We start from the raw sequence: 26318 nt of genomic DNA, 5'->3' as shown, positions 1-26318 counted from the left end.
GTCTAGCAAACTCCCCAAAGTGTCTGTAGTCAAACGACTCCCTTCGTTTGTGGGAGAGAATGTGGGTTACGGAAGTAACCAGGATGTTTTCTCTCTTGTTTAAGAGTCTCAGTATGGGAGTTTTAGAATTAAAAAAGGAGAAGCACTTTAGCATCGAGAGCAACACCGTGTAAGTACATTTAGACTTGTTTTCAGTTTGCTGTGTTTGGTTAGAGAACACTTTGACTTGTTTTCAGTTGGTTGAGTATGGTTGTAGGACATTTAAACTTGTTTTCAGCTATCTGTGCACGGTACTAGAAAGTTTACCACTGTTTCCTTGGTTACTGTAAGAGCTTGTGTGTCGAGCCGGACGTTTTCGCGCCCCCCTGCTGCAGTTTCGGGTGTTTTTACTCTCTACGTGTGTCCAGCTGAGCTCAATCAGAAAAGCGCTCAGGGGTGTATATAAGCAGCTAGTCTCACCACGGCAGTGGTCGCGGCAGCCTCGTGTGAAGGCCGCCTCGTGTGAAGACCAACGAGAGTAAAGACCATCGACTCTACCTGCGCGACTCCACCGAGCAAAGACACAGACAAAGCACTTGAGTACTTTTTACTCTATTATTTTACTTTATCTCTGCACTCATTATTGTTTTCCTTGCACTTTTATTATGTGTTTACCAATTCCTGTTGTTACTAACACTCTCAAAGCACAAGACGTACGCTGCAGGCGCAACCCTCACAACTTTCGATCAATTCTAGGCTAGACCTTATTTACACTCGACATTGCTTCCCTGATCAAACACTAGTAGCTCCACTACAAACATCGGATCATTTCCTTCTGTCTCTCAACATCCATATTACTCCTGAGCCGCCACACACTCCAACTCTAGTTGCCTTTCACAGAAACCTACGCTCTCTCTCACCCAATAGACTATCCACCATTGTTTCAGACTCTCTTCCTCCATCTTGCAAACTCTCTGCACTTGATACGAACAGTGCCACTGATACACTCTGCTCCACACTAGCATCATGTCTAGACAGACTATGTCCTCTTACATCCAGGCCAGTCCGTGCCAGTCCTCCTGCACCCTGGGTCTCTGATGTTCTCCGTGAGCATCGCTCAAAACTTCGGGCAGCAGAGAGAATTTGGCGAAAAACTAAAAATCCTGAACAGCTCATAACATACCAAACTCTTCTGTCCTCTTTCTCGGCTGAGGTTACTTCTGCAAAGCAGACATACTTCCGTCAGAAAGTCAACAGTGCCACCAATCCTCGCTAACTTTTTAAAACATTTTCCTCCCTCCTCTATCCTCCTCCTCCACCCACATCCTCCACACTCACTACTGATGACTTTGCTACATTCTTTTACACCAAAACTGCAAAAATCAGTGCTCAATTTGCTGCACCAACAACAAACACGCAATATACACCACCAACACCACACACACTCACCTCTTTTTCCCAGCTCTCCGAGTCTGAGGTGTCCAATCTCGTACTATCTAGCCATGCAACCACCTGTCCGCTTGATCCCATTCCCTCTCATCTCTTGCAAGCCATTTCTCCTGCAGTCATACCAACACTGACTCACATAATTAACACATCTCTTGACTCTGGTTTATTCCCTACTTCATTTAAGCAGGCTAGGGTAACCCCACTGCTAAAGAAACCCAACCTGGATCAAACACTACTTGAAAACTACTGACCGGTATCCCTGCTTCCATTCATAGCCAAGATTCTGGAGAAAGTAGTGTTCAATCAAGTCCTGGACTTTCTTACTCAAAACAACCTCATGGACAACAAGCAATCTGGCTTTAAGAAAGGCCACTCAACTGAGACTGCCCTGCTCTCTGTCGTGGAGGATCTCAGACTGGCTAAAGCAGATTCTAAATCATCTGTCCTCATTTTGCTGGATTTATCAGCTGCTTTTGACACTGTTAACCACCAGATCCTGCTATCTACGCTTGAGTCACTGGGCGTTGCAGGCACTGTTATGCAATGGTTCAGATCTTACCTCTCTGACAGGTCATTCAGGGTGTCTTGGAGGGGGAGAGGTGTCCAACCTACAGCATATAACACTGGGGTACCTTAGGGCTCTGTTCTTGGGCCACTTCTCTTCTCCATCTACACAACATATTTAGGAACAGTCATCCAGAAACATGGATTTTCCTACCACTGCTATGCTGATGATACCCAACTATACCTCTCTTTTCACCCTGATGATCCCTCGGTTGCAGCTCGCATCTCAGCCTGCCTGTCAGACATTTCACACTGGATGAAAAATCATCATCTTCATCTTAACCACGTGAAAACTGAAATGCTTGAAGTTTCTGCCAACCCGACTCTACTCCATAACTTTCAATCTAGATGGATGGGGCACCTGTTACTGCATCCAAAATGGTAAAAAGCCTTGGAGTAACGATTGATGACCAACTAAACTTCTCTGACCACATTTCTAGAACTGCTTGATCTTGCAGATTCGCACTCTACAACATCAGAAAGAACCGACCCTTCCTATCTGAACATACAGCACAACTCATTGTTCAAGCTCTTGTTCTCTCCAAACTGGATTATTGCAACTCTCTGCTAGCCGGGCTTCCAGCTAATTCTATCAAACCTCTTCAGCTGCTTCAGAATGTAGCAGCACGAGTGGTCTTTGATGAACCCAAAAGAGCACGTCACTCCGCTACTCACCCGTTTGCACTGGCTGCCAGTTGCTGCTCGCATCAAATTCAAAGCTCTGATGTTTGCTTACAAAGCGACCTCTGGCTTTGCTCCTTCTTATCTGTTCTCACTTCTGCAGATTTATGTGCCCTCCAGAAACTTGCGTTCTGTGAATGAACGTTGCCTCAAGGTTCCATCCCTAAGATGGAAGAAATCACTTTCCCGAACTCTCGCATTCAATCTGCCCAGTTGGTGGAATGAACTCCCTAACTGCATCAGAACGGCAGAGTCACTTGCTGTCTTCAAGAAACGACTAAAAACTCAACTATTTAGTCTCCACTTTCCTTCCTAATCTTAACTGCCTCTCTGGCTATACCACTAACTGTACTCTCTCTCAAAAAAAAAAAATAAAACATTACTAATGCTTTGCTTCTTAGACTTTACACACCTGAAACTTGTCTATAGCACTTATTCACTGCTGCTCTTGTAAATGTGTCAATTGCTTCCTTGTCCTCATTTGTAAGTCGCTTTGGATAAAAGCGTCTGCTAAATGACAAAATGTAAATGTAAATGTAAAACATAATTGCAAAGACCAAACCAATTTGTTCTGAATTATTTGGCAAGTTCCCCAAAACTGCTGTATGTGTCAAAAATAGCTAGTCCATAGAAAATAAACACTGCCTGAATAAAACGCATATGCATATTCTTTCCTGACGTCTAACAATAACCTTAATTTATAAACAGTGGAATTACTTTATTTACTGGCAGAATAATAATTATTTTAAAGGCATATATTACAACATACAACTTTGGAGACATAACTCATAGTTGTGTATGTTCTAACATGATTCTGCAGTATATTTTGAAGGTATGTAGAAGACAAACCAAAGAGGGACTTATTGAAAAATAGATGTTTGTGCCTAAAATATAATGATGTCCAATTTAAAAAGCAAAATAATTCACAATGGATTCTGTGAAGGTCAGTATTTGTTACATTTAGTAATACATTTAACAACAATCATTATCAATGGACATCATTCATTAATAATCAGCAGTCCAATACAGCTGATAAAACATTACTGTTCTTGGACACATGTGTATAATAATTGTATTCGTGCTTGCAAAGAACCTGAGTTTACTGCACAATCCAATCTGTATCAGGCCTGTCTTTATTTATTTATTTAACTTGGTAACGAAGTACCAGTTCTTTTGACAAGACCAGTTGGTGCAAATGAAAATTCAAGAACATAATGTACAGTAAGTGGCTCCTCAATGCATAAAAATTACAAAGAACATAATCACCCAATTTATGTTGCAAAATCAAATGCATTGAAATAAACTATATTTTCCTCCCACCTGATGGGCAGGGTGGATTAATTTTTGATAGCCCAACTGGAAAACTTAATAGTACCAGCAAGTGAGTCTGGTACCCTGCCCATGTAAAATACATAACTCAGACCGGAGCATCTGGAAAAAACACACGCGAACACGGGGAGAACATGCAAACTCCACACAGAAATGCCAACTGACCAAGCCAGGGCTCGAACCAGCGACCTTCTTGCTGTGAGGCGACCGTGCTACCCACTGCACCACCATGTCCATGCCCAAACCTGGTTCAGACAATCCTAAATATCATCAGAGAAGCAAATAACCTGTATTCACGCATTATCAAATTCACATTATTAGCAAAATATTCACCTGAGAGATAACAGAGTTGACACACCTGACTGGTGACAAAAACCTGAATTTGTAGTAATTTAGTAACTTACACAACTTTAGTGCCACTTGCTAATTAATTGTATTTCAATTAATATAGCATTGACATAAAATGGGGACACGCCTTTAAAATCTTATAAATCATGCATGTAACATTGAAGAAAAAAAACCCTAAAATGTTTTATCCATTTAATTGTTTATAAATTAACTTGACTCTTCTCTTTGAATGCACTAATTTCGATGTGGCAAAAAGAAAGTGTCATAAATTTGATAATGATTCAGTTAAAATGGATATTTGTGTTAAATACATTGTATTGTTAATCTCTCTCTCTCTCTCTCTCTCTCTCTCTCTCTCTCTTATTAATGTTGAATATATTTAAGATTTATAAGTAATATATTAAAATTTTTAAACCTTAAAGCATATATTTCGTTGACCTGTTTTGTCATGTCTTAAGAATCAGTCAATAAATTAATAGCCTATTTTTGATAGAATGTTAATATCATGGAATGTTAATCAGCACAGGAATTCATGAAATGTAGGCTATATGTTAAAATTACCACGAGTATTCATCCAATGGTCTTAGTAGGGAACCACAGCAATGTAAACAACACCTTCAAATGCGACACCTCCACCTCGTCACCGTCAACATACTCGACACAAAAACAATATTAAGATAATAAAATAGTGTATCGCTGATGAATCCGCATAGTCCACACGAAGAGCCTGTGTGTGTTTTTATTGCGGAGCAAAAATCACTAAGATAACATAAGCAGTACTCATTCAATCACCATCACTTCACTCACGGTTCCCCAAAGACGCAGAGATTTGACACTGGCGCTCTAAATGTAGCTATATGCCTTAAATATGCGTATTCTCGAATCGAACGGTGTAAATCCCAACAAAAATGCCACGGGTATTATAAACACTTCAATTAATTGAATTTTTGATCGATACACATTCACAATGAAATGAGCGCAAAGCGAGGCTTTCACATATAGGTTAAGCCGTTCTCTAAGCATCTAGACGAACAAGCAACATAAATCCGAGTACAAGTGCAAAGCAAATCGATTACACAGTTACAAACCTTTACTTTCTTCCCTTTCTTCTTGGTTCTCCTCAGCCGTCGATTCTGGTTTTATCCCATCCATTTGTTAACGAGTATTTAGAATATTTTCCCTTTGCCTGATCTCTCTCGCTCCAATACAGTAGTAGCAGTCCACCTCAAACGTGTAGCCTAAAATATTTTGTCAGATCGATTTTCGCGTAAATAAACTGGTATCATAAACGATACGAGCTCAGCTGAAGAGGATCTCAGCATAAAGGCTTGGAGAAGACTAAGTTTACAGGCAGGACGCGCCGAGGAGAGAGAATCCGTAAGAGGCCGAAAGGAAAAACGGCCACTGTCCCATCAGGGTTGACATAAACAGATAGTCCCAGCTGTAAATGGTCACACATTGCCCTCTCTCCGTCTTTCTTCTCTCTCTCTCTGCCCCTCTTCCCTTTGCAAATTTATGAGAGGAAAAGAAAAGAAGAAGAAAAGGTCACACAGACATTATCTAAATGTCCAGTAAAAGCACAGTACTATTTATTTTATTTTAAACATTTACATATCTAGGGTGTGCACACCTTGAGTTTTCTAAGTAACAAAACCACCAAAGAAATGCCATCTGGCCAAAATCCTCTTAAACAGGTAGGCTATTAATTCTTATGCACATTATCTTCTGCTGCATTCAGCTAAACAAAAGACTAAGTAGGCCACTGGTGAAATAACTGTCTAGGAAAGAGTGCACATCAGTTTTTATTTTTATGAGTTTCCAAAGATGTTAAAAAGCAGACAATTAAAAGGAGTGCTACATATTCTGATCCTAAAAGCAGCGACAATCCAGGTTATATGGATACACTTGGACAACAGTGCAGAACTAAAGTAATGTAATAGAAAATAGTCATAGTTTTTGACATATCCAAAAGAAATTGCACTATTTGCTCCTACAGTATGTGCAATTAGTGTTTTGTAAACACTTATTTCACTAATGTGCATATATAGATGCATTTTTGTTTTACGAGTTCCATTGAATTAAGTATTCAGACGGCGGTCCCTTCTCTGTGTATTTGTCATCACACGTCATACATTTAAGCCTATAAGGGGTGGAGCAAAAGACCACGGGGAGCAATGGATGCAGTGGACACGAGGCGGGGCTCTCTTGAAAATCTCAGGGATGGTTTGCTCTGACACTACAATAATCTCTAAATTTGTAGGTCACTGTCATACAGTGGCGGTGGCAGGAATTTTTCAGAGGGATTTTTTGGAGCAGTCACTTTGGGGTGGCACAGAAAAATTCTTTATTCAACATACAGTATGTCAATGTATCGACATGTTTCGATCAATTTATATTTAACTTTTAAATAAAATTTATTATTATTATTTCAATTAATATTAATAGTATAACCGTATTTATAAATGTATTTGGTTTTTTCAAGCAATGGTAATACTGAAAGTATGTACCAAATGCTGATTTTTTCTTACAGTAGTAGTTATATACACTTGGAATAATAGCAAAATAGAAAAAAAAAAAAATTAAAAAAATATATAATTTAAATTTAAGTTTAATTTTTTTTTTAAATATATAAATGAAACTTATGCAATCAGGACTCTGAGATAAAAGTACAAAAACAGTCACAGGGTGGTTCTCCTCAAGGGGTTCAAAGAGAACATTTATTAATATGGACTTTTTAGCTACAAACGAGTATTATTTTATGGTACCAGCCCAGGTTTAGTACAATTTGCGTATGATAATAGACATACACAATATTCAACAGTTTTTTTTTAAGGAATAATAATTTATGCAGTCGGGCAGCACGGTGCACAGTGGGTAGTACAATCGCCTCACAGCAAGAAGGTCAATGGTTCGACCCTCGGCTGGGTCAGTTGGCATTTCTGTGTGACGTTTGCATGTTCTCCCTGTGTTTGCATGGGTTTTCCTTCGGGTGCTCCGGTTTCCCCCACAAGTCCAAAAACCATGTGCTATAACATGTGAATGAGTGTGTATGGGTGTTTCCCAGTGATTGTGTGCAGCTGGAACGGCATCCGCTGTGAAAAACATGTACTGGATAAGATGGTGGTTCATACGCTGGGGCGACCCCTGATTAATAAGGTACTAAGTCAAAAAGAAATAAATGAATGTATTTATGCAGTCATGCACGTTTTGACAGCTAACATAATGGTGATTTGATGCTATTTCGCTAAAAAAGTTGCAAACACCTTTACCGATATCAAAATGCTTTTTTGATGCAAAATTAACTTAAACAGTCAGTTATTCCTTACACTGATTAAGAAACTTGTCTAGGCCTAGGCTACTATAATAAAGAAAATCCGTTCCAAATGTAAAACTAAATAAATTGCTAATTACTCTCGACACATGAATATGTAAAGTCTGCTGTCCACAACAAAGGTGGAAGTTATTGACGTATCATATTTAACAAACCATTTACTAGGAATTTTATGTAATTTTGCTCACTTGGATAATTGAATATTAATCAGATGATGTCATTATGCAGCTGTGTCGTCAGCCAATCGCTGATTGCTGATCATGATTACGAAGATCGATAGATTTGTTTTTTACAACACACGCAGCGATCTCAGATCAGTACATCCAGGCATTTTAATCTGATTCGCGAACTTGTTTGAAGAACCAAATTAGCCAGAGATCAGTTATCAAGATTAAAGATCCAGGATCTGTCAAATTATCTTAGATCATTTAAGTGAGGAACGAAGACAGATCCAGTACTTCATCTGCATGCTTTGTTTAGATTTGTCTCCATCTCTATGTATCCCTGCATGCCCACTAAAATGTATTTAAATTGAGTGCAAAGTTGCACTAGTTTTGATTTTTTGATGATAACACACCAACAGCGAGTTCTCATTAAAAGATTCTGCTTTAAAAACACCTGAAAAGTATCCTGGTCTATCTCTTCTTCAATTCAGCATTACCAGTTTTGGAGCCGTGACCATAGAGACTGAAATCCCAAATTCTCAACAGTTTTGGTGCAAAATTTTGGAATCCCCTGTTTTCAAGCTGGGAAGTTTAACATTTTATACTAAAAGTTTATCCCTTGTTCAGGCAGGGGAGTTCCAACATTTGCACTTGCTATTTTGTGTTTATGCTCTGTTCAGGCAGAGAAGCTTAGCAATACAACCAAATTTGTGTTATCCCTTGCTCAGGAAAGAAAGCTAAAAAACCATTGTTTGCCTAAAGATTGACTGGTCAAAAAGTTGACTTTGTGCAAAGGAAGATGAATCTGTAAATGAATACACTGTGAGATTTTGTCAATCAGACACAGTGGATTAGCTGATAATTCTGACACTGTGCTAGATGATAAGGGACCCCTAGTCTGCATCTACAGACCATTCTTCGTACGTGGATTACTCAGTATGCTGGATTTGGTAATTGATGATTTGACACATAATCCAACAATCCAGGATTGTTTTGTTCTTCAAAGCTTATCCGAGAGTTTTTGTCATAGCAACAGTTGTGGTAGCTTAAACTTGCTCAGGAGAAAGCTTATTTCATATAAACTGGATTGTATTGGGTAATTTCAAGCAAAGGTAATACTAAAAGTTTGTACCGAATGCGGCCCCGCCCTCTAACACAGAAAAAAAGGCACACACATACAGTGTTGCCATATTGGGCGGTTTCCCGCCCCAATTAGGCAGTTTTGAGTTTATTTTTGTAGGTAAAAAATGACATAGGCGGGTAGTGAAAATTTGGGCGGTTTTGCAACGGCGTGCCCGCCAGCTCTGGTCTGCCCTCATACACCTGTTTTGATCTCCTAAAGAGATGCCATAGCCCACGTTCTTCGCATACATATGCTTAGAACAGTGTAGAAACGCTTGTGATTTTCCTCCCCGACATGACATCCACCTCCGCCTCAACCCAGCTTATTACAGTATATTGATTGTTTGAAGGTTTTTCGACAACGTTTGGGCTGGAAACAGTCAGCAACATCTGGCAACACAGCACACATAGAGGCCGGTTGAATGAAGTCACGCTGTGCTCAGATGGATATTATTGAAAATCTCCATCCAAAGATGCTGTGAAGAGTCAGTGGTTGAGGTTTATTTATGCAAAAATACCTCAGCATTATAGCCCAGCCTTGAGCGCGTCTGGAAACTACATGCTTACAAAGCAGAATTCATTGGCCGTTTGTTAAAGGAAGGATCAGAAAGACTACTGATGGACTATGTCAGAAACATGGATCAGTGCATCATAGATCAGTTTCTTCCTCCATTTTACAAGTGTAAGTACGTGCGATTAAAATTGTTGCCTCGTTACTCTAGGGTTGCAAATGATGTATTTAGTTGTGTTTTGTTATTGTAACCGCCTGTACTGTATCAGGTTACCTCTTTATATTCTCATATCGCGTGTAAAGCCACGTTGAAAATGCGACGTGGTGCTGCTTTGTTTACGATCATCAGCTGTTCCTAGTTACACACATGCAACGGTCAAGTTTCAAAATAGTTCAGCTCAGGTTCGAGGTGAGGTGTCTAAATTGCCCGCAGGGCTGGAGCAAGCTGAACTGGCGCTCTAGGCGAACGGTGATTCTACACTGTTCTAAGCATATGTATGCGAAGAACGGGGGCTATGGCATCTCTTTAGGAGATAGAAACAGGTGTATGAGGGCAGACCGGAGCTGACGGGCACACCATTGCAAAACCGCCCAAATTTTCACTACCCCGCCTATGTCTTTTTTTACCCGCAAAAAAAAAAACTCAAAACCGCCCAATTGGCCGTGAAACCGCCCATTATGGCAACACTGCTCCCCAGTTCTTCTTCTGAGGACGGTAGTGTGTGTGTGTGTGTTTGTATGTGAAGAAAGAGCAGGTAGAGTGTGACGGCTAGGAGACTCGTGTCGATCTCCTCCCCAGTTCTTGGAGTTTTTGCTCAATAAAATAATTAGTCATCTGCATTTTCAAGTCCATCGTCTGTATTTACATTCACCCACTGGCAGCCAAAATCACTATGAAGCGTGTATGCACTGTGAATACTTTTATATTGTTGATTAGCTGCTGGGCAATTCACTCTGTCAGTTAGGCTGTCAGTGTCGACCACAGCAGGCTGTCATCGGTCCAATCAGCGCAGATTAGCTGAAGGGGTTTGTGAACAAATGAATAGCTGAACGATTCATATGGGAGTCACTGGGATAATTAGGTTAAAAATAAATGCATATTATAAGACCATGAAAGTGTTTTTTTGACCTTGCATGCTCTTTTAACAAACTTCAGCTAGTACAAAATGTCGCTGCCAGAGTTCTAACCAGGTCTAGAAAAATATAATCATTTCCCCCCAATTTTATTATCCTAACACTGGCTGCCTGTTGAGTTCCATATTGATTATAAAATATTGCTTCTTACCTATAAAGCTTTCAATAATCAAGCTCCTGTTTATCTAACCAACCTTCTGTCTCACTACAATCCAACATGCTCTTTAAGATCTCAACTCAGGGCTTCTGGTAGTCCCTAGAATAGCAAAGTCTACTAAAGGAGGTCAAATCTTCTCATGTATGGCTCCTAAGCTACTAAATAGCCTTCCTAATAAGGTCTGAGGCTCAGACACACTCTCTCAGTTCAGGCTCTGAGATCAGACACTATTTGACAAGTTTGGCCAGAGGAGCAATTGTCATGCCCTACTTAGCCTGGATTCTCTCTAGGTTTTTTTCCTTCACTTTTGTCAATTGATGAAGTTTGTTTCTCACCACTGTCACCACTGGCTTGCTTGGTTTGGGAATTGTGGAGCTGAGCATCGATGGATTTGCTTTTCAGTGTTTGAACTTTTAACCACACTCAACTAAACTGAAGTGAACTTCAAGTCTGAAAACTGGACTGACACAGTTTCAGTTTACTAGAACTTCTAGAATGTTAAGCTGCACAATCTACATTGTAACAGCGCTATATAAATAAACATGAATTGAACTGAATGAATTGAACTTGGGAAGATATTAAAGTATAAGTAAACATATTTAAAATATATAAATAAATTTATATAAATATGTTTAAAAATATATAAATAAAACTTCAAAATAAAAGTACAAAGACTGTCAAGGGGTTCCATTTATTAATATGAACTTTTTAGACAAAAACGCATACTATTTTAGGATACCAGCGTTAGTACAATTTGTGTATGATAATACCCATGGCCAATATTTGACTGTTTTATTTATTTATTTATTTATTTATTTTTTAAGGAATAATTTATGCAATCATGCATGTTTTGACAGCTAAAATCTTGCAGACACCTTTACTGATGTCAATATGTTTTTTTGATGCAGTCAGTTAGGCCTTTTATGGTGGTTGAAGAAACTAGAATAGGCCTATAATAAAGAAAAGACACTCTGAATGTAAATCTAAATTAATTCTAAATACTCTTGACAAATAAAAGTATAAAGCACTGCAGCCCACAACAACGGTTATTGCAGTATATTTAACAAACTGTTAAATATGAACGGACCCCAGTTATATTTAGGGATAGCAATGCTTTTCTGTATTCAGCTGTAAGGCCATCTGTCCAGGGGTCTGTTCTCCGTACCCACTGGAAATTATCTAAGATGATTTGTCAGATCCTAGATCTATTAATACCGATAATTGATCTCTGGCTATTTGGTTCTTCAAACAAGTTTACAAATCAAGGTAAAATGTCTGGATGAACTGATGTGAGATATTGCGTGAGTTGCGAAAGACAGATCTATCGATCCTTGAAATCATGATCAGCAATGCAACGATTTGCTAATGGCACAGCAGTGTAATGACATCATCTGATTAATATTCAATTATCCATGTGAGCAAAATTACATAAAATTCCTAGTAAACGGTTTGTTAAATATGATACGCAAAAACTTTTCACCTTTGTTGTGGGCAGCAGACTTTACACATTCATGTGTCGAGCGTAATTAGCAATATATTTAGTTTTTTATTTAGAGTGTATTTTCTAGCAGCCCAGACCTATTCAAGTTTCAGCGTAATCAGCATAAGGAATAACTGCTGTTTAATTTCATTTAGCATCAAAGCATTTTGATATCGGTAAAGGTCTCTGCAACTTTTGCGAAGCATCGTGTCACTGTCATATTAGCTGTCAAAACATGTGCATGACAGCATACATTTTTGTTCCTTAGTAAAAACAGTCAAATATTGTGCATGTCTATTATCATACACAAAATGGACTAAAGCTGGTACCATGAAATTGTCCGCGTAAATGAAAAAAGTCCATGTTAATAAATGTTCCCTTTGAACCTCTTGGGAAGAACCACCCTGTGACAGAGTGGAGATTGCATAAGTTTTTATTTATATATATATTTTTTTATTACATGATTTTATTTATTATATATATATATATATATATATATATATATATATATTATATATATATAATATATATATATAATATATATATATATATATATATATATATACAGTTGAAGTCAGAATTAATAGCTCCTTTGACTTTTTCTTTTCTTTTTTAAATATTTCCCAAATTACGTTTAACAGAGCAAGGAAATTTTCACAGAATGTCTGATAATATATTTTTTTTTCTGGAGAAAAATTATTCTTATTTGTTTCATTTCAGCTAGAATAAAAGCAGTTTTTAATTATTTATGAAACGTTTTAAGGTCAAAATTATTAGCCCTTTTAAGCTATTTTTTTCGACTGTCTACAGAACAAACCATCGTTATACAATAACTTGCCTAATTACCCTAACCTGCCTAGTTAACCTTATTAACCTACTTAAGCCTTTAAATGTCACTTTAAACTGTATAGAACTGTCTTGAAAATATCTAGTAAAATATTATTTTCTGTGATCATGGCAAAGGTAAAATAAATCAGTTATTAGAAATGAGTTATATAACTATTATGTTTGAAAATATGTTGAAAAACTCTTCTCTCTGTTAAACAGAAATTGAGGAAAAAAATAAATAAAGGGGGCTAACAATTCAGGGGGGGGCAAATAGTTCTGACTTCAGTTGTATATTAATAAAATATTTATTAACATTTATTAAAATTTATTAATATAAAAATATTTTATTAAAATATTTATTTATTAATATATATATATATATATATATATATATATATATATATATATATATATATATATATATATATATATATATATATATATATATATATATATATATATTTCCAGAAAGTATTCATTCATTCATTCATTTTCTTTTTGGCTTAGTCCCTTTATTAATCTGGGGTTGCCACAGCGGAACGAACCACTAACTTATCAAGCCCGTTTTTACGCAGCGGATGGCCTTCCAGCCACAACCCATCTCTGGCAAACAACCATACACAATCATTCACACTCATACACTACAGACAATTTAGCCTACCCAATTCACCTGTACCACATGTCTTTGGACTGTGGGGGAAACCGGACCACCCGGAGGAAACCCACCCGAACACAGGGAGAACATGCAAACTCCACACTGAAATGCCAACTGACCCAGCTGAGGCTCGAACCAGCAACCTTATTGCTGTGAGAAGACAGCACCACCTACTGGGCCACTGCGTCGCCCCAGAAAGTATTCATAGCGCTTAATTTTGGAACATTTTTTATGTTACAGCCTTATTCTAAAATTAATAAAATTCATTTATTTTCTTAAAATTCTACACACAATACCCCATAATGACAATGTATAAAAAAATTGAAATTGTCGCAAATTTATTAAAAATAAAAACCTAAAAATATCACATGTACATAAGTATTCACAGTGAAGCTCTAAATTGCTGTGAAGCTCTAAATTCAGTTGATTGGACATGATTTGAAAAGGCATACACCTGGCTATATAAGGTCCCAGGGTTGACAGTGCATGTCAAAGCAGAAACGGAGCATGAAGACAAAGGAATTATTTGTAGACCTCCGAGACAGGATTGTCTTGAGCCACAAGGCTGGGGAAGGTTACAGAAAAATTTCTGCTGCTTTGAAAGTTCCAATAAGCACAGGAGTCATCCGTAAGATGTTTGAAACCACCTTTTTAGAGTCTTTCTAGAGCTGGCCGGCAAACTAAGCTGAGTGATCTGGAGAGAAGGGCTTTAGTCAGGGAGGTGATCAATAACCCGACGGTCACTCTGTCTGAGCTCCAGCGTTCTTCTGTGGAGAGAAGAGAACCTTACAGAAGGACAACCATCTGGGCAGCAATCCACCAATCAGGTCTGTATGGTAGCTTGGCCAGACAGAAGTCACTCCTTCACTGGAATTTGCCAAAAGGCATCTGAAGGACTCTCAGACCATAAGAAACAAAATTTCTTGGTCTGATGAGACTAAAATTGAAGTCTTTGGAGTGAATGCCAGGCGTTACGTTTGGAGAAAACCAGGCACTGGTTTTAAAGCTGTAACATAAAAAATGTGGAAAAAAGGACTATAAATATTTTTCGGATGCACTGTGTATATAGTGCTGCCACTTCCCAGCTCTATCTCCATCAGGAGTTGCTTGAGCAATCAACTCTCCATCCAGCTGGAGTCTTCACCACCACTTCCCTTTCCCTGACTCCAGCAGGATCCCGTGCACCCCATAGTTCTGACTCCCGCAAGGGTTACCCCAAGCCTCTAGTCCTGCAGGAGTCTTCCAGCAGCAGGATATAGCAATTTCTTTGAATACATGGCTGCTGTTCCGAATCATTTTGCATTTTAGGGAGCTCTCGAGAACTACCTGATCTCGTACCCTCTTACATGCTTATTGACCACGCAAGAGCTCTGGGCTCAATTATCTCCGAGCTCAGGGTTCTCTCCTGGGACAGCATGCCAAACCTGCTATTATTATCAAGCAAAGTGTGAACTCTTGAAAAACTCTAGTGGCGGATTTAGGCATGGGCAATACGGGCGATCGCCCAGGGCGGCATCTTGCTGGGGGGGCCGGCACGGAGAGAAAAAAAAACGAGCTTTGAGATACCATTTACTTTATGCAAGTATATTGACTTAGAGTGTTAATCCCAGAATAAATACGTTAAGGGACATTCACATTTAGCATCTTTTGTATGCGCAAGCTTGTTACTCTCTACGTGCAACTGAAACAACGCTGGTGAAATCAAACTGACGCAAGCATGCAGAAAATGATTCCCACGCACCTCACGCGCTGCTCTGCTGCCAGTGTGAATCCCGGTTGTTTACAGTCAAGCCAATAAAATACACGCGTCTATGTACTGTGAAAACGGAGTAACTGGTGTAATTTTTATGAAGAGGTGGCGGCACAGAGCGAGTTTTGCAAGTCGACAAAACTATAGTTAATATGATGATGATCTTATTTTGACTAAGCATGGCTATGAAGCAGAAAGGAAGGATAATGAGTGAGGGAAGTAAGACTTTCTCGGCCATGAGTCGGATCAAAGACAACAGATAATTCCATATGACAAATGTATTTTTTGAATCATTAATATTCATGCAAAAGATTTTTTAAGTGATCTTTGCATATCACTCCAGTTGTGTCTTTCTTTACGTTGTTTTCCAGTTACATTTAGGATTGATTTCTGCCATTTATTTGAAATAATAATTGTATATTAATAATAATATTGGGCGGTATATTGGCCGGTACTGGGTTGCGGCTGGAAGGGCATCTGTATAGGGTGGTTCGCCCAGGGTGCTATTTAAACTAGAACTGCCACTGAAAGAATCAATACTTTTAAACACTGTGCACTTTCAGATTTAAACCTCAGCTGGATGTTTTCATTCTTTTAGTGCTGTGTTTTAGTGCACACTGCATGGAAGGTCGTTTTCAAAAACCCATAATTGGGGCTCTTTAAAACATGCATAAACTAAATTGAAAAAGAGAGGGTTAAAAAAAAAAGAAACAATCTGATAACAATAATAATAATAATAATAATAAAAATAATAATTCTTTAAGAAAACAGGTATCTCATTCACTCTGAAAAACATCTTCACACTTTCCCTATGAAAACACTTATGTACCTTATGATATCTGTAGCACTAGTCGGAGCAAATAGTATCTCAGCAGAGCTCACCAATACTGAACAATAGAAGATTGGAAAAACATTGACTGGTTTAATGAGTCTTGATTTCTGCTGCAACATTCGGATATTAAGGTCAGAATTTGGCATAAACAACATAAAAACATGGATCCATCCTGCCTTGTATTAACAGTTCAGACTGGTGGTTGTGATGTAATGGTGTGGGGGATATTTTCTTGGCACACTTTGGGCCCATTAGTACCAATTGAGCATTGTGTAAATGCCACAGCCAACCAGAGTATTGTTGCTGACCATGTTCATCCCTTTATGACCACAGTGTACCCATCTTCTGATGGCTACTTCCAGCAGGATAACGCGCCATGTCATAAAGCGTCATCTCAGACTGGTTTTTTGAACATGACAATGAGTTCACTGTACTTAGATGGCCTCCACAGTCACCAGAACTCAATCCAATAGAGCACCTTTGGGATGTGGTGGAACGGGAGATTCGCTTCATGGATGTGCAGTCGACAAATTTGCAGCAACTGCGTTATGCTATCATGTCAATATGGACCAAAATCTCTGAGGAATATTTCCAGTACCTTGTCGAATCCATGACACAAAGGATTAAGGCAGTTCTGAAGGCAAAAGGGAGTCCAATCTGATACTAGGAAGGTGTACCTAATAAAGTGGCCAGTGAGTGTACTAGTTAAACATTAATATTGTAGCCTTAAGAAATTAATGTCAGGAAAAGTAAATCCATGGTTATACAACATTCTCAAAAAGGACGTTAAAGATAAGTTAACATTTTCGTTCCAATAAAAGGGGTGTAGCATGTGTAATATAATAAACTAATGCATTTTTTCTTATTCTTATCTTATATTTATTTCGGTCGTTGATGTAGCTGTAGACCTATTGCTTTTTATTTCTATAAACAGCACATATATACACACACATGTATATGTATCATTATAATTTTAGAAGCACCATGTGAATTTTATTTTTACAATTATACTCGTGTGTAGAATTGACAGATGAAGGGGACGTGTCCCCACCAATATCCACCAATCACTGAAATGTCCCTATCAATAATTTAATCGACTTTAAAATAAAATAATGCTCCATCAACCCTTAGTAACCTACTTGTGCACAAAGGGTTCAAGTTTGCTATGAGTTCACTATAATACTATTAACCAAGGCTGTGCAATTTATCAAAATTCAGCTTCGATTTTGGCCTCCATGAGTATGAAAAACAATAATCGGGATAAAACTGTTAATTAGCATCACACACCTCTATAAATTTCTCTTCACTCATACCTCCTCAAAGCCAGATTGCAGTAAAATCATGTAAATTGACTATTGCAGCATGGGACGTGATTCATTAATAGTTATTTGTAATATTAAGTGCTTATTAAGCACTTTATTCAAGTTTTTAAAAGCGCAAAACAATTTGCGCAAAGCATGCGCTCTAGGGATATACGTCCCCACCAATGTCAATAGCGGATCTACACCCTTGATTACACTGACCTAATAAGTTATGTTTGTAGCCCCAAAACCAAAGGTTCTCCTATTCACAACCAGAGATATCAAAACCAGCAATGTTTCAGACAGATGCCAAAAACAAGCGTAAACGATAAATGCTTTTTTAAAACAAGGCTTACTTTAAATTTCATCTGTAACAAAAAGTACAAGCTACTATAAAAAGCGCCACACCAATTTTACTGCAATAAATTTATTGATATGTCAATTAAACCACATCAAGCAATAACAAGTTTGGTTAAAAAAAAAAAAAAGCACGAGAGAATAGGTCAGCAGGCATTCTCTCAAGTACTGATGTTATATGCAAAAAGAAGAGACAGACAAAACACAATTAACCAAAGACTGTGGGGGAGGCAGTGACCTAGTTAGGTTGAAATGACTACATGAAAAGGCCGGCACTGAAATCTGTAGTTGCAATGTCTTCATAATTTATGGATATGAAAATCTTTACAAAAATAGAAAAGTCCCTTATGTGGATATCCCTGCCTACAGTCAATGTACAGATACCTCAAAAAAAGTGAGAGAAATTAGGGAGGCTTATGAATAATCACAAACTCAAAATTCCAGAAAGGGTTTTACTCAGGTCTTCAAATTAATATTTATTAAACGTGTCATTTCTGTAAGGTCCTAGCAAGTGTTGATGTTCAGATAAATATGTTTGTGAGAAATGCCCTCAAAAGATGCTGCTCTGATGCAATGCTTTACTGTACTGTAATAGCAGTAGAATCTGAACAGTCTCTGATTAGAAGATCCTGTGATGCTGTCACGCATGATGGGGTCTGATCATCTTAGAGATTTAGTGGTATAACAGGCCAATATTTGGGCTGTTTTTTATCACAGTTGCGGTCAAAGGTAAGCTGCATGGCTGTTTCCATCCCCTGAATCTTTGCTGCATCTTTACCGTACAACTTCTTCATTTCTGCAGTCCTCCGTTCTCCAGGACGCTCAGAAGGGGGCAGGGTGCTACGCCAGGAAACTCTATGCAAATCTTGGTCAGCCAGTATATAAGAGTCCTGCTGCTCTGCCTCCATCTGCTGTTGTTTTTCTACATAGCAGAGAAACAAAAAAGTATTAACGCAAGTCACAAGAATGAATTTCAAGAATGAGGGAGTCATATAACAGGCTGAAATTAACCTTAGCAAGTTAACCTTAAATGATCATGGTTAATCTTAAATGCATCAAGCTTACTGTAAAGCTCCCTGGCACTTTTTAATACAACCGTTTTAGATCTCGTTATAGGTATGTTTATATAAAAAAAGAACTTTTCCATCTGACTTGTTTAAAAAAAAAAATAATAAAAAAATAATAATAATAAATCAACACTTCCTGGGAAATTGGTGCAAATAATTAACAAGAATAAAAAATTTAATTTATGCAAATTGGAAAACCACTGTACATTTCTCCTGACATTATGCTGTACTTACATTTCACAGTGCGCAGATGACATGTAATAACAAACACTGTAATATTACCTTGTGATTAAGTAAATGAATGAGGTACACACAATTTTTAGGGGGAGGCAACCTAACAAATTCATTCTCCTTTGGCTTAGTCCCTTATTTATCCATTTATTATTTATCCCTTATTGAACCACCAACTATTTTAGCATATGTTTTAAGCAGTGCATACCCTTCCACCTGCAACCAGTACTGGGAAACACTCATACACTGTCACATTCACACACGTATACACTATGGCCAATTTTAGTTTCTCCAATTCACCTATACCGCAGGTCTTTGGACTGTGGGGGAAAACGGAGCACCTAGAAGAAACCCACGCGAACACAGGAGAACATGCAAACTCAACACAGAAATGCCAACTGTTGCAGCCGAGACTTAAACCCACAACCTTCTTGCTGTGAGGTTTGAGCCACCGTACCACTCAACCTAACAACTTATTTGCTAAAAGTAAGTTCAAAATGACTAAACCAAGATGGTCCACCTGGTTAAATACATCCATTAATTGACCAGTTGAGATTTTTTTATGAGATATCCAAAAATGTGCTTACAATTATAAGAATAGTGGAAGCATCTCTATACTACTCGCTTAAATACAAGTAGTGAAACAATATAGACAGGTAGTTAGAAAGTCAGGTAACATACATACAGTTGAAGTCAGAATTATTAGCCCAACTCCCCCACGTATAGACTATCCATCTATCTATCCATCCATCCATCCATCCATCTATCTATCTATCTATCTAGCTTAAAGGGGGTAATAATATTGTCCTTGAAATGGTGTTTAAAAAATTAAAACCTGATTTTATTCTAGCCTAAATACAACAACTAAGACTCTCTGCAGAAGAAAAAATATTATCAGACATACTGTGAAAATTTCCTTGGCTCTGTTAAACATAATTTGGGAAATATTTAAAAAAGAAAAATAAATACAAAAGGGGGCTAATAATTCTGACTTCAACTATACATAAACATTTATATTCCAGATTTTTCTTTATTGTTAATATTATTAAAGTAATGTGTGAGACAGGGACTTGTATTTCAAAATGTATTTAACCCCATATCCGATCATACCAGAAAATACACAATTAAATTATTATTTTTTCCTCTGTCATGTGCCGATGTGACATTACCACAGCAACTCAGCACTGTCATTGTCATTCTCATTATGTGCAGTTTATTTGTGGCAAACAACCCTAAAGTCCTGACAGGCATTAAAATAGCTCAAAAGAAACAGCCCATAAGACCATTTTTTTTTTAAATGGAGGAAAATAACAATAATATTGCACTTAATAAAAATAGGTCTTTGAATGCGCAGTAAAACCTAAAAATGCAACATAAAAATAAATTTTGTCGTCTTATTATTTATAAGTTTCTACACACGAGGTTAAAAACGTACTAAGTTCCTGCCTGTGTCGTTCTGTCTGGGCAAAGTATTGTCGCAGTTCTTCTGAGATGTCCATGTTGCTGACATCACACTCAAGCTGGCTCTCATCCGAACTCTCCTCCTCAATTTCACTGTCTGAACCAGTAATCTTGTTCTCTATTTTTTCCTTCAGTCTGTCTCTGTGGCTGTTCTTCAGGCACTCATTACCATGCCAATCTGAGTAACACTGCATGGTTGCAGAGGGGTTCAGGGAATAGAGTGTCTGGAAGTAGCCAGCTTCCAAAGCACTTCTGTATGCCCGCTTGTGCTTCTGGTTCCAGTTCATGGCCTGCTGGTAGTGCTGCCAGTAGCGGGAGTAAACGTCATGAGCAAACCACAACTCTCTCGAACCATCACCCTGACTAGCCTGTAATGTAAGAAAAGGTGTTAATAATGACTTGTGAAGTTGTAGTGAGTACAGAGTAACTTATTCAGAATGATTTCTCCGTGTTAGACTGCAGAATCAAGCCTTTGGAGATTGTGTTATAACACTAATGAAATACAATTTGTAACACTTACCATTACGAAGAGGAGACTAGTTATTGGAAATGGCTCCTGCACCAGCTAACTTAGACAGACGAGTAACTATTCATTTTAATAACTAGTAAACATTAATGTATTTGCATTATCTGTGGAAAGGAAGAAAACAACACTGCGATGTTATATTAGTAAGTTCGACACCGAGTTTTTCTTAAAACAAGACATTTAACAACTTATTAACAGCGATATATTTGGCAACCAATTACTAACAGTCTTGATCCACTTCACCCCACTCATAGCGCGCACTCGCCACAGCAAACTGTCTTCTTCGTCTTCTTCTTCTTCTTCTTCTGTTTGGTTTAATGACGGATGGCAAACCAGCTTAAGGTGCATTTCCGCCACCTACTGTGTTGGCATAGATGCTGCGTTGGAGTCCAATCTCAGTGGATGGATAACTCTTACATAAACGCAAAAGAACTCGATCACGTGTCCCTTGTAAGCCAACCCTACAATGACCATGACGTCATCAGCAGCTTTACGACAGTCTTAGCCCATTGATGATGGTTTATTCCATTGGTTTATTCCGATTAGAAATTTGTTTCTTTTCTATCCCAAAAAACTGTTTAATTTATTAATATATTTGATATTCGATAAAAAATATGATTACCTGTACAATAATTTCCTAAGCTCTTTTTGGGCGATATCTGGCAACAACGTTCATACGGCCAGTAAATTTAAAGGACAACATCTAAATAAATTAAAAATAAATTTTAATATGATGGCAAATACAACTGAGTAATAATAAGTCATTAACTAGATGGAAGTGTGTCCTGCAACACCTCCTGCATGCTCTTTTTTTTTTTTTTTTTTTTGCTAGGAACAAAAACAAAAATGCTATATTTCAAAGTGTGTATATCAGAGTTTTACCATGAGTCAATCAATTAATAAGTGAAACTGACAAAATGTACAGTACAATATGGAACATTGGAAACTAATAACATCATAAAAAAGAAGAGAGAAACGAAAAAAGAAAAACATTAAAGGTTTTTGCTTGCAATGTTTAATTTCAAATTACTCATGCAAAGATTGTAAGAGCAGAGCATATTTTGACAGTTTTTAAAGCTGTCTTGGTATTCGATCCTGAAATCAACTTTACATAATTCTCCATCTTTTAAGAAGACCACAAAAGGAGATTTACTATTTGAGAATTTACATTTATGATTGTAAAAATTGCTTAAGAAAATATTTTAATCTCTAATCTAATTTTGTGAGGTCTGAGTTAAAATACCCAAATATAATATAGAAGTTTCTGAACCTGTTCTTAATGTCTTGAATTCATCCCTACTTTTAGGATATGTTCCTAATTTTTTTTAACTAGCTGTCATTAAACCTCTTATTAAAAAACCACAGCTTGATCCCAAAGAACTAGTAAATTATAGACCCATTTCAAACCTGCCTTTTCTATCAATGATACTAGAGAAAGTTGTATCTGCTCAACTATGCTCCGTCCTACAGAGAAACAATATTTATGAAAAAAATCTATCTGGATTTAGAGCATTTCATAGCACAGAAACAGCCCTCCTAAGAGTTATGAACGACCCCCTTCTGTTGTCCAATCGTGGTTGCATTTCTCTTAGTGTTATTGGACCTCAGTGCTGCATTTGATACAATCGATCATGATATTCTTATTGATAGGCTTAAAAATTAGATTGGTATTATTAGGAACTGCATTGGCCTGGTTCAGGTCTTATCTATCTGAACGTTATCAATTTGTATCAGTTCATGAAGAGGCATCATACAGATCAAAAGTACACTGTGAGGTACCACAAGGCTCAGTTCTTGGTCCCTTACTTTTCACACTATATATGTTACCGCTAGGCGATATCATTTAAAAACATGGAGTTAGCTTCCACTGTTATGCTGATGATACACAACTTTATATCTCCTCTCAACCTGAATTTCCGAAATTAACAGATTGTATAACTGATATTAAAAATTGAATGACTAACTTCTTATTACTAAATTCAGATAAAACTGAGGTCTTGCTTATTGGACCCAAAAACCTCACATGCAAAATGGATTCTTAATTCAGTCCCATCTTCAGTCAAAAATTTGGGGGTGATTTTTGATAGCAACCTGTCATTTGAAGGCCAGATTCCAAGTATCTGTAAAAATGCATTTTTTCATCTTGAAAATGTTGTCAAACTTCGACATTTGCTGCTATCAATGTGTGATGCGGAAAAGCTTATTCATGCTTTCATGACCTCTCGATAAGATTATTGTAATGTGTTACTAGGTGGTTGCCCAGTTGGCCTAATTAATAAACTTCAGCTAGTTCAAAATGCAGCTGCTAGAGTGCTTTCTAGAATTAAGAAATATGATCATATTACCCCTGTTCTTTCATCATTGCATTGGCTCCCTATTAAATATCATATACATTTGAAAATTTGATTGACTCCGTACAAAGCCCTGACTGGCTTATAGCTCCCTAGTATTTGAGAGAGCTCCTGGTGTATTATAGCTCCACACATCCACTACGCTCAAGTAAATCTGTACAATTGATTATTCCTAGAATATCAAAATCAACTGTAGGCGGTAGATCTGTCTCATATTTGGCACCTAAACTCTGGAACAGCCTTCCAAGCACAGTTTAGAAAGCAGACACACTCTGTCAGTTTAAAATTAGATTAAAGACACATCTCTTTTCATTAGCATACACTTAAAACACAAATGCTTTTAAAATCCAAATCCTCTAAATGATTGTTAGTCTGCATTATTTAGGGCAAGTGGAGCCCGGAACAGTTCCCAAAAGACATTATAATTTGAACGGCATCTGCACTTATATTAGTCTTTTTTTATTATTCCAATGGTTTCCATAATCCTGGACCAGCACATATCCTGAGCAGCTGCTGTGGTGGTCATGGAGGAGTGGAGAGCGAGACTGATTTCTGTAAGACCTCAGTGACAGTCGAGTCTTCGCATTGATCTTGAAAAGCCAGCCTGTACACCAGCTGGTGACCTCTCCCACCTGCAGTTTCCCCACGATGGAGGTCCAGCTTTCTCCAGCCTCCGGCACCTAGACTGAAGCTCTGCAAAAAGAGTTTGGCCATAGGAGAAATGGTCGTGCCCAACTGAGCCTGGTTTCTCTCAAGGTTTTTTTCCTTCACTTTCGCCAGGATTTTAATGGATTTGCTCTCTAAGCAGTGAAAATTAAACCACACTGAACTGAACTAAACTGAACTTCAACTCTGAAAACTGGACTGACACTGGTTTAATTTACTATAATCTTCTATGTTTAGCTGCTTTGACAGAATTTATATTGTAAAAGTGCTATAAAAATAAAGATGAATTAAAAATTGAATAATTTTTATCTGTATAGGAAATTCTGGTAGAATCTTCACGTTAACAAAAAATATATATTATTCCAAAACTCCTGAAATAATAACATGACCAAAATACATGTACCACCATACAGAGTCAAGTCAGTGTCAACTCTAAACTTTTGTATATATTTCTTGATTCCTATAAAACCCATAGATCAGTTTAAAAGAAACCTCTTTTACCTTATTCGTGAGAAAGAAATTTTGTTGTAGGGACCAGATTTTCCCACATTTAAGTTTATCAAAAAGGTTTTTTTTCCCAAAAGATTATACTATGTGGAGTAGAAGTTAGATTAAGAAAGAGTTATTATTTTATGACTTTCTTCCAAAGAACAAATTTGACTGACAAGTGTGTCACAGGAATTAAAGGAAGATGCTGTAACTGTTGCGGAACATCCACTGTTCCTCAGAAGTATACATAAGCCAGATAGAATGGCTCCCATCACCACCGCAAATTCTTTTGGAATTACAGGTATCTGGTAATTGGAAAAAAATTCTGAGTAATTGAGCAAAAGACCTTGACTATTAAACAGCTTTTGCACCAAAAGTAAATTATTACTGAACCAGTTACTATAATATATTGATGTGTTCTTAAAGAGCCCATATTATGGGTTTTTGAAAATGCCCTTCCATGTAGTGTGTAACACAGCTCTAAGTGAAGTGAAATATCCAGCTAAGGCTTAAATCTGTAAGTGTACAGTGTTTAAAACTATTGATTCATCTATAAAAGAGTCGACTCATAGTGCTTCAAACGAGTCGTCTTTATAACGAGTCATTAGGTGTTTCGTGATGACGCAGCTACGAAACACAAGTAGTTGGGCGCGCAAACCCGGGAGATTTGAAACCTGCGGCCCCGCCCACTAACAGAAAAAAAGTCTCACACACACACAGACAGACGAATGAAGTCATGCTGTGCAGATGGATATTATTGAGTCTAGTTAAAGAGGAAACCTCAGGATTATAGCCCAGCCTTGAGCAGTTCTGAGTGCTTCTGAAAACTATATGCTTTCAAAGAAGACTTCATCAGTTTGTTAAAGGAAGGATCAGTGAAGACTGTCTAAACATGGATCAGTGCATCATGGATCAGTTTCTTCCCCTATTTCACCAGTGTAAGTACGTGCGATTAAAATTATTGCCTCGTTTACTCTATCTTGCAAATTATGCATTTAGTTGTGTTTTGTTACTTGTAACCGTGATTACGGATCGTCAGCTGTTTACACACATGCAACGGTCTAGTAATCTGTGTGTGTCTCCTCGTGTGTGTAACGCACGGGTATTCGCGGATATAACTGAGCGCCGCGCCCTCTCTATTCAGCCGCTCCTCTATGGACGCGCAGGCCCTGTGTGTGTGTGTGTGTGTGTGTGTGCGTGTGTGGGTGTGTGTGTGTGTGTGAAAAGAGCAAGAAGACTAGGAGATCTCCTCGCCAGTTCTTGGACTTTTTGCTCAATAAAATAGTTAGTCGTCAGTATTTTCTAGTCCATCGTCTGTGTTTACATTCACCCACTGGCAGCCAAAATCCACTATGAAGCATGTATGCACTGTGACTACTTTTATATTGTAGATTAGCAGCTGGGCATTTCACTCTGTCTCGCGCTGAAGCCTGTCAGTGTCGTCGACCAATCGCAGCAGGCTGTCATCGGTCCAATCAGCGCAGATTAGCTTCGCGCTGAGGAGGGGTTTGGGAACAAATGAATCGCTGAACGATTCATATGGGAGTCGCTGGGA

The 26318-nt window shown here is 37.9% G+C and overlaps 2 protein-coding genes across 3 annotated transcripts in view; both read right to left on the bottom strand.

Annotated features, from left to right (window-relative positions):
- The window catches only part of gpm6ba (glycoprotein M6Ba), a 71550-nt gene extending 65931 nt beyond the window's left edge, over positions 1 to 5619 (bottom strand). The window contains exon 1 of the mRNA XM_056458941.1: positions 5439 to 5619. Within this exon, the coding sequence (XP_056314916.1) occupies positions 5439 to 5502 (64 nt within the window). The 5' untranslated portion in view covers positions 5503 to 5619. The remainder of the gene's footprint in view (positions 1 to 5438) is intronic.
- A 12791-nt stretch (positions 5620 to 18410) lies between these two features.
- Positions 18411 to 21640, bottom strand: gemin8 (gem (nuclear organelle) associated protein 8). 2 transcript variants are annotated; one of them, XM_056458929.1, is made up of 4 exons: positions 21483 to 21640; positions 21252 to 21361; positions 20706 to 21099; positions 18411 to 18894 (listed from the first exon to the last, which is right to left on the bottom strand). In XM_056458929.1, the coding sequence occupies exons 2-4, from the start codon at positions 21252 to 21254 to the stop codon at positions 18638 to 18640; spliced, it is 654 nt and encodes a 217-aa protein (XP_056314904.1). In that variant the 5' UTR covers positions 21255 to 21361; positions 21483 to 21640; the 3' UTR covers positions 18411 to 18637. The 2 variants fall into 2 exon arrangements, with proteins under 2 accessions (XP_056314904.1, XP_056314911.1); XM_056458936.1 differs by having other exon boundaries at positions 21252 to 21640.
- Positions 21641 to 26318: the final 4678 nt, after the last annotated feature.

The sequence above is a fragment of the Danio aesculapii genome, chromosome 1 (assembly GCF_903798145.1).
Source record: "Danio aesculapii chromosome 1, fDanAes4.1, whole genome shotgun sequence".
Taxonomy (NCBI): Eukaryota; Metazoa; Chordata; class Actinopteri; order Cypriniformes; family Danionidae; genus Danio; species Danio aesculapii.
Note: the sequence above shows the minus strand (reverse complement) of the source record. Positions and strands in the feature narration are given on the sequence as shown.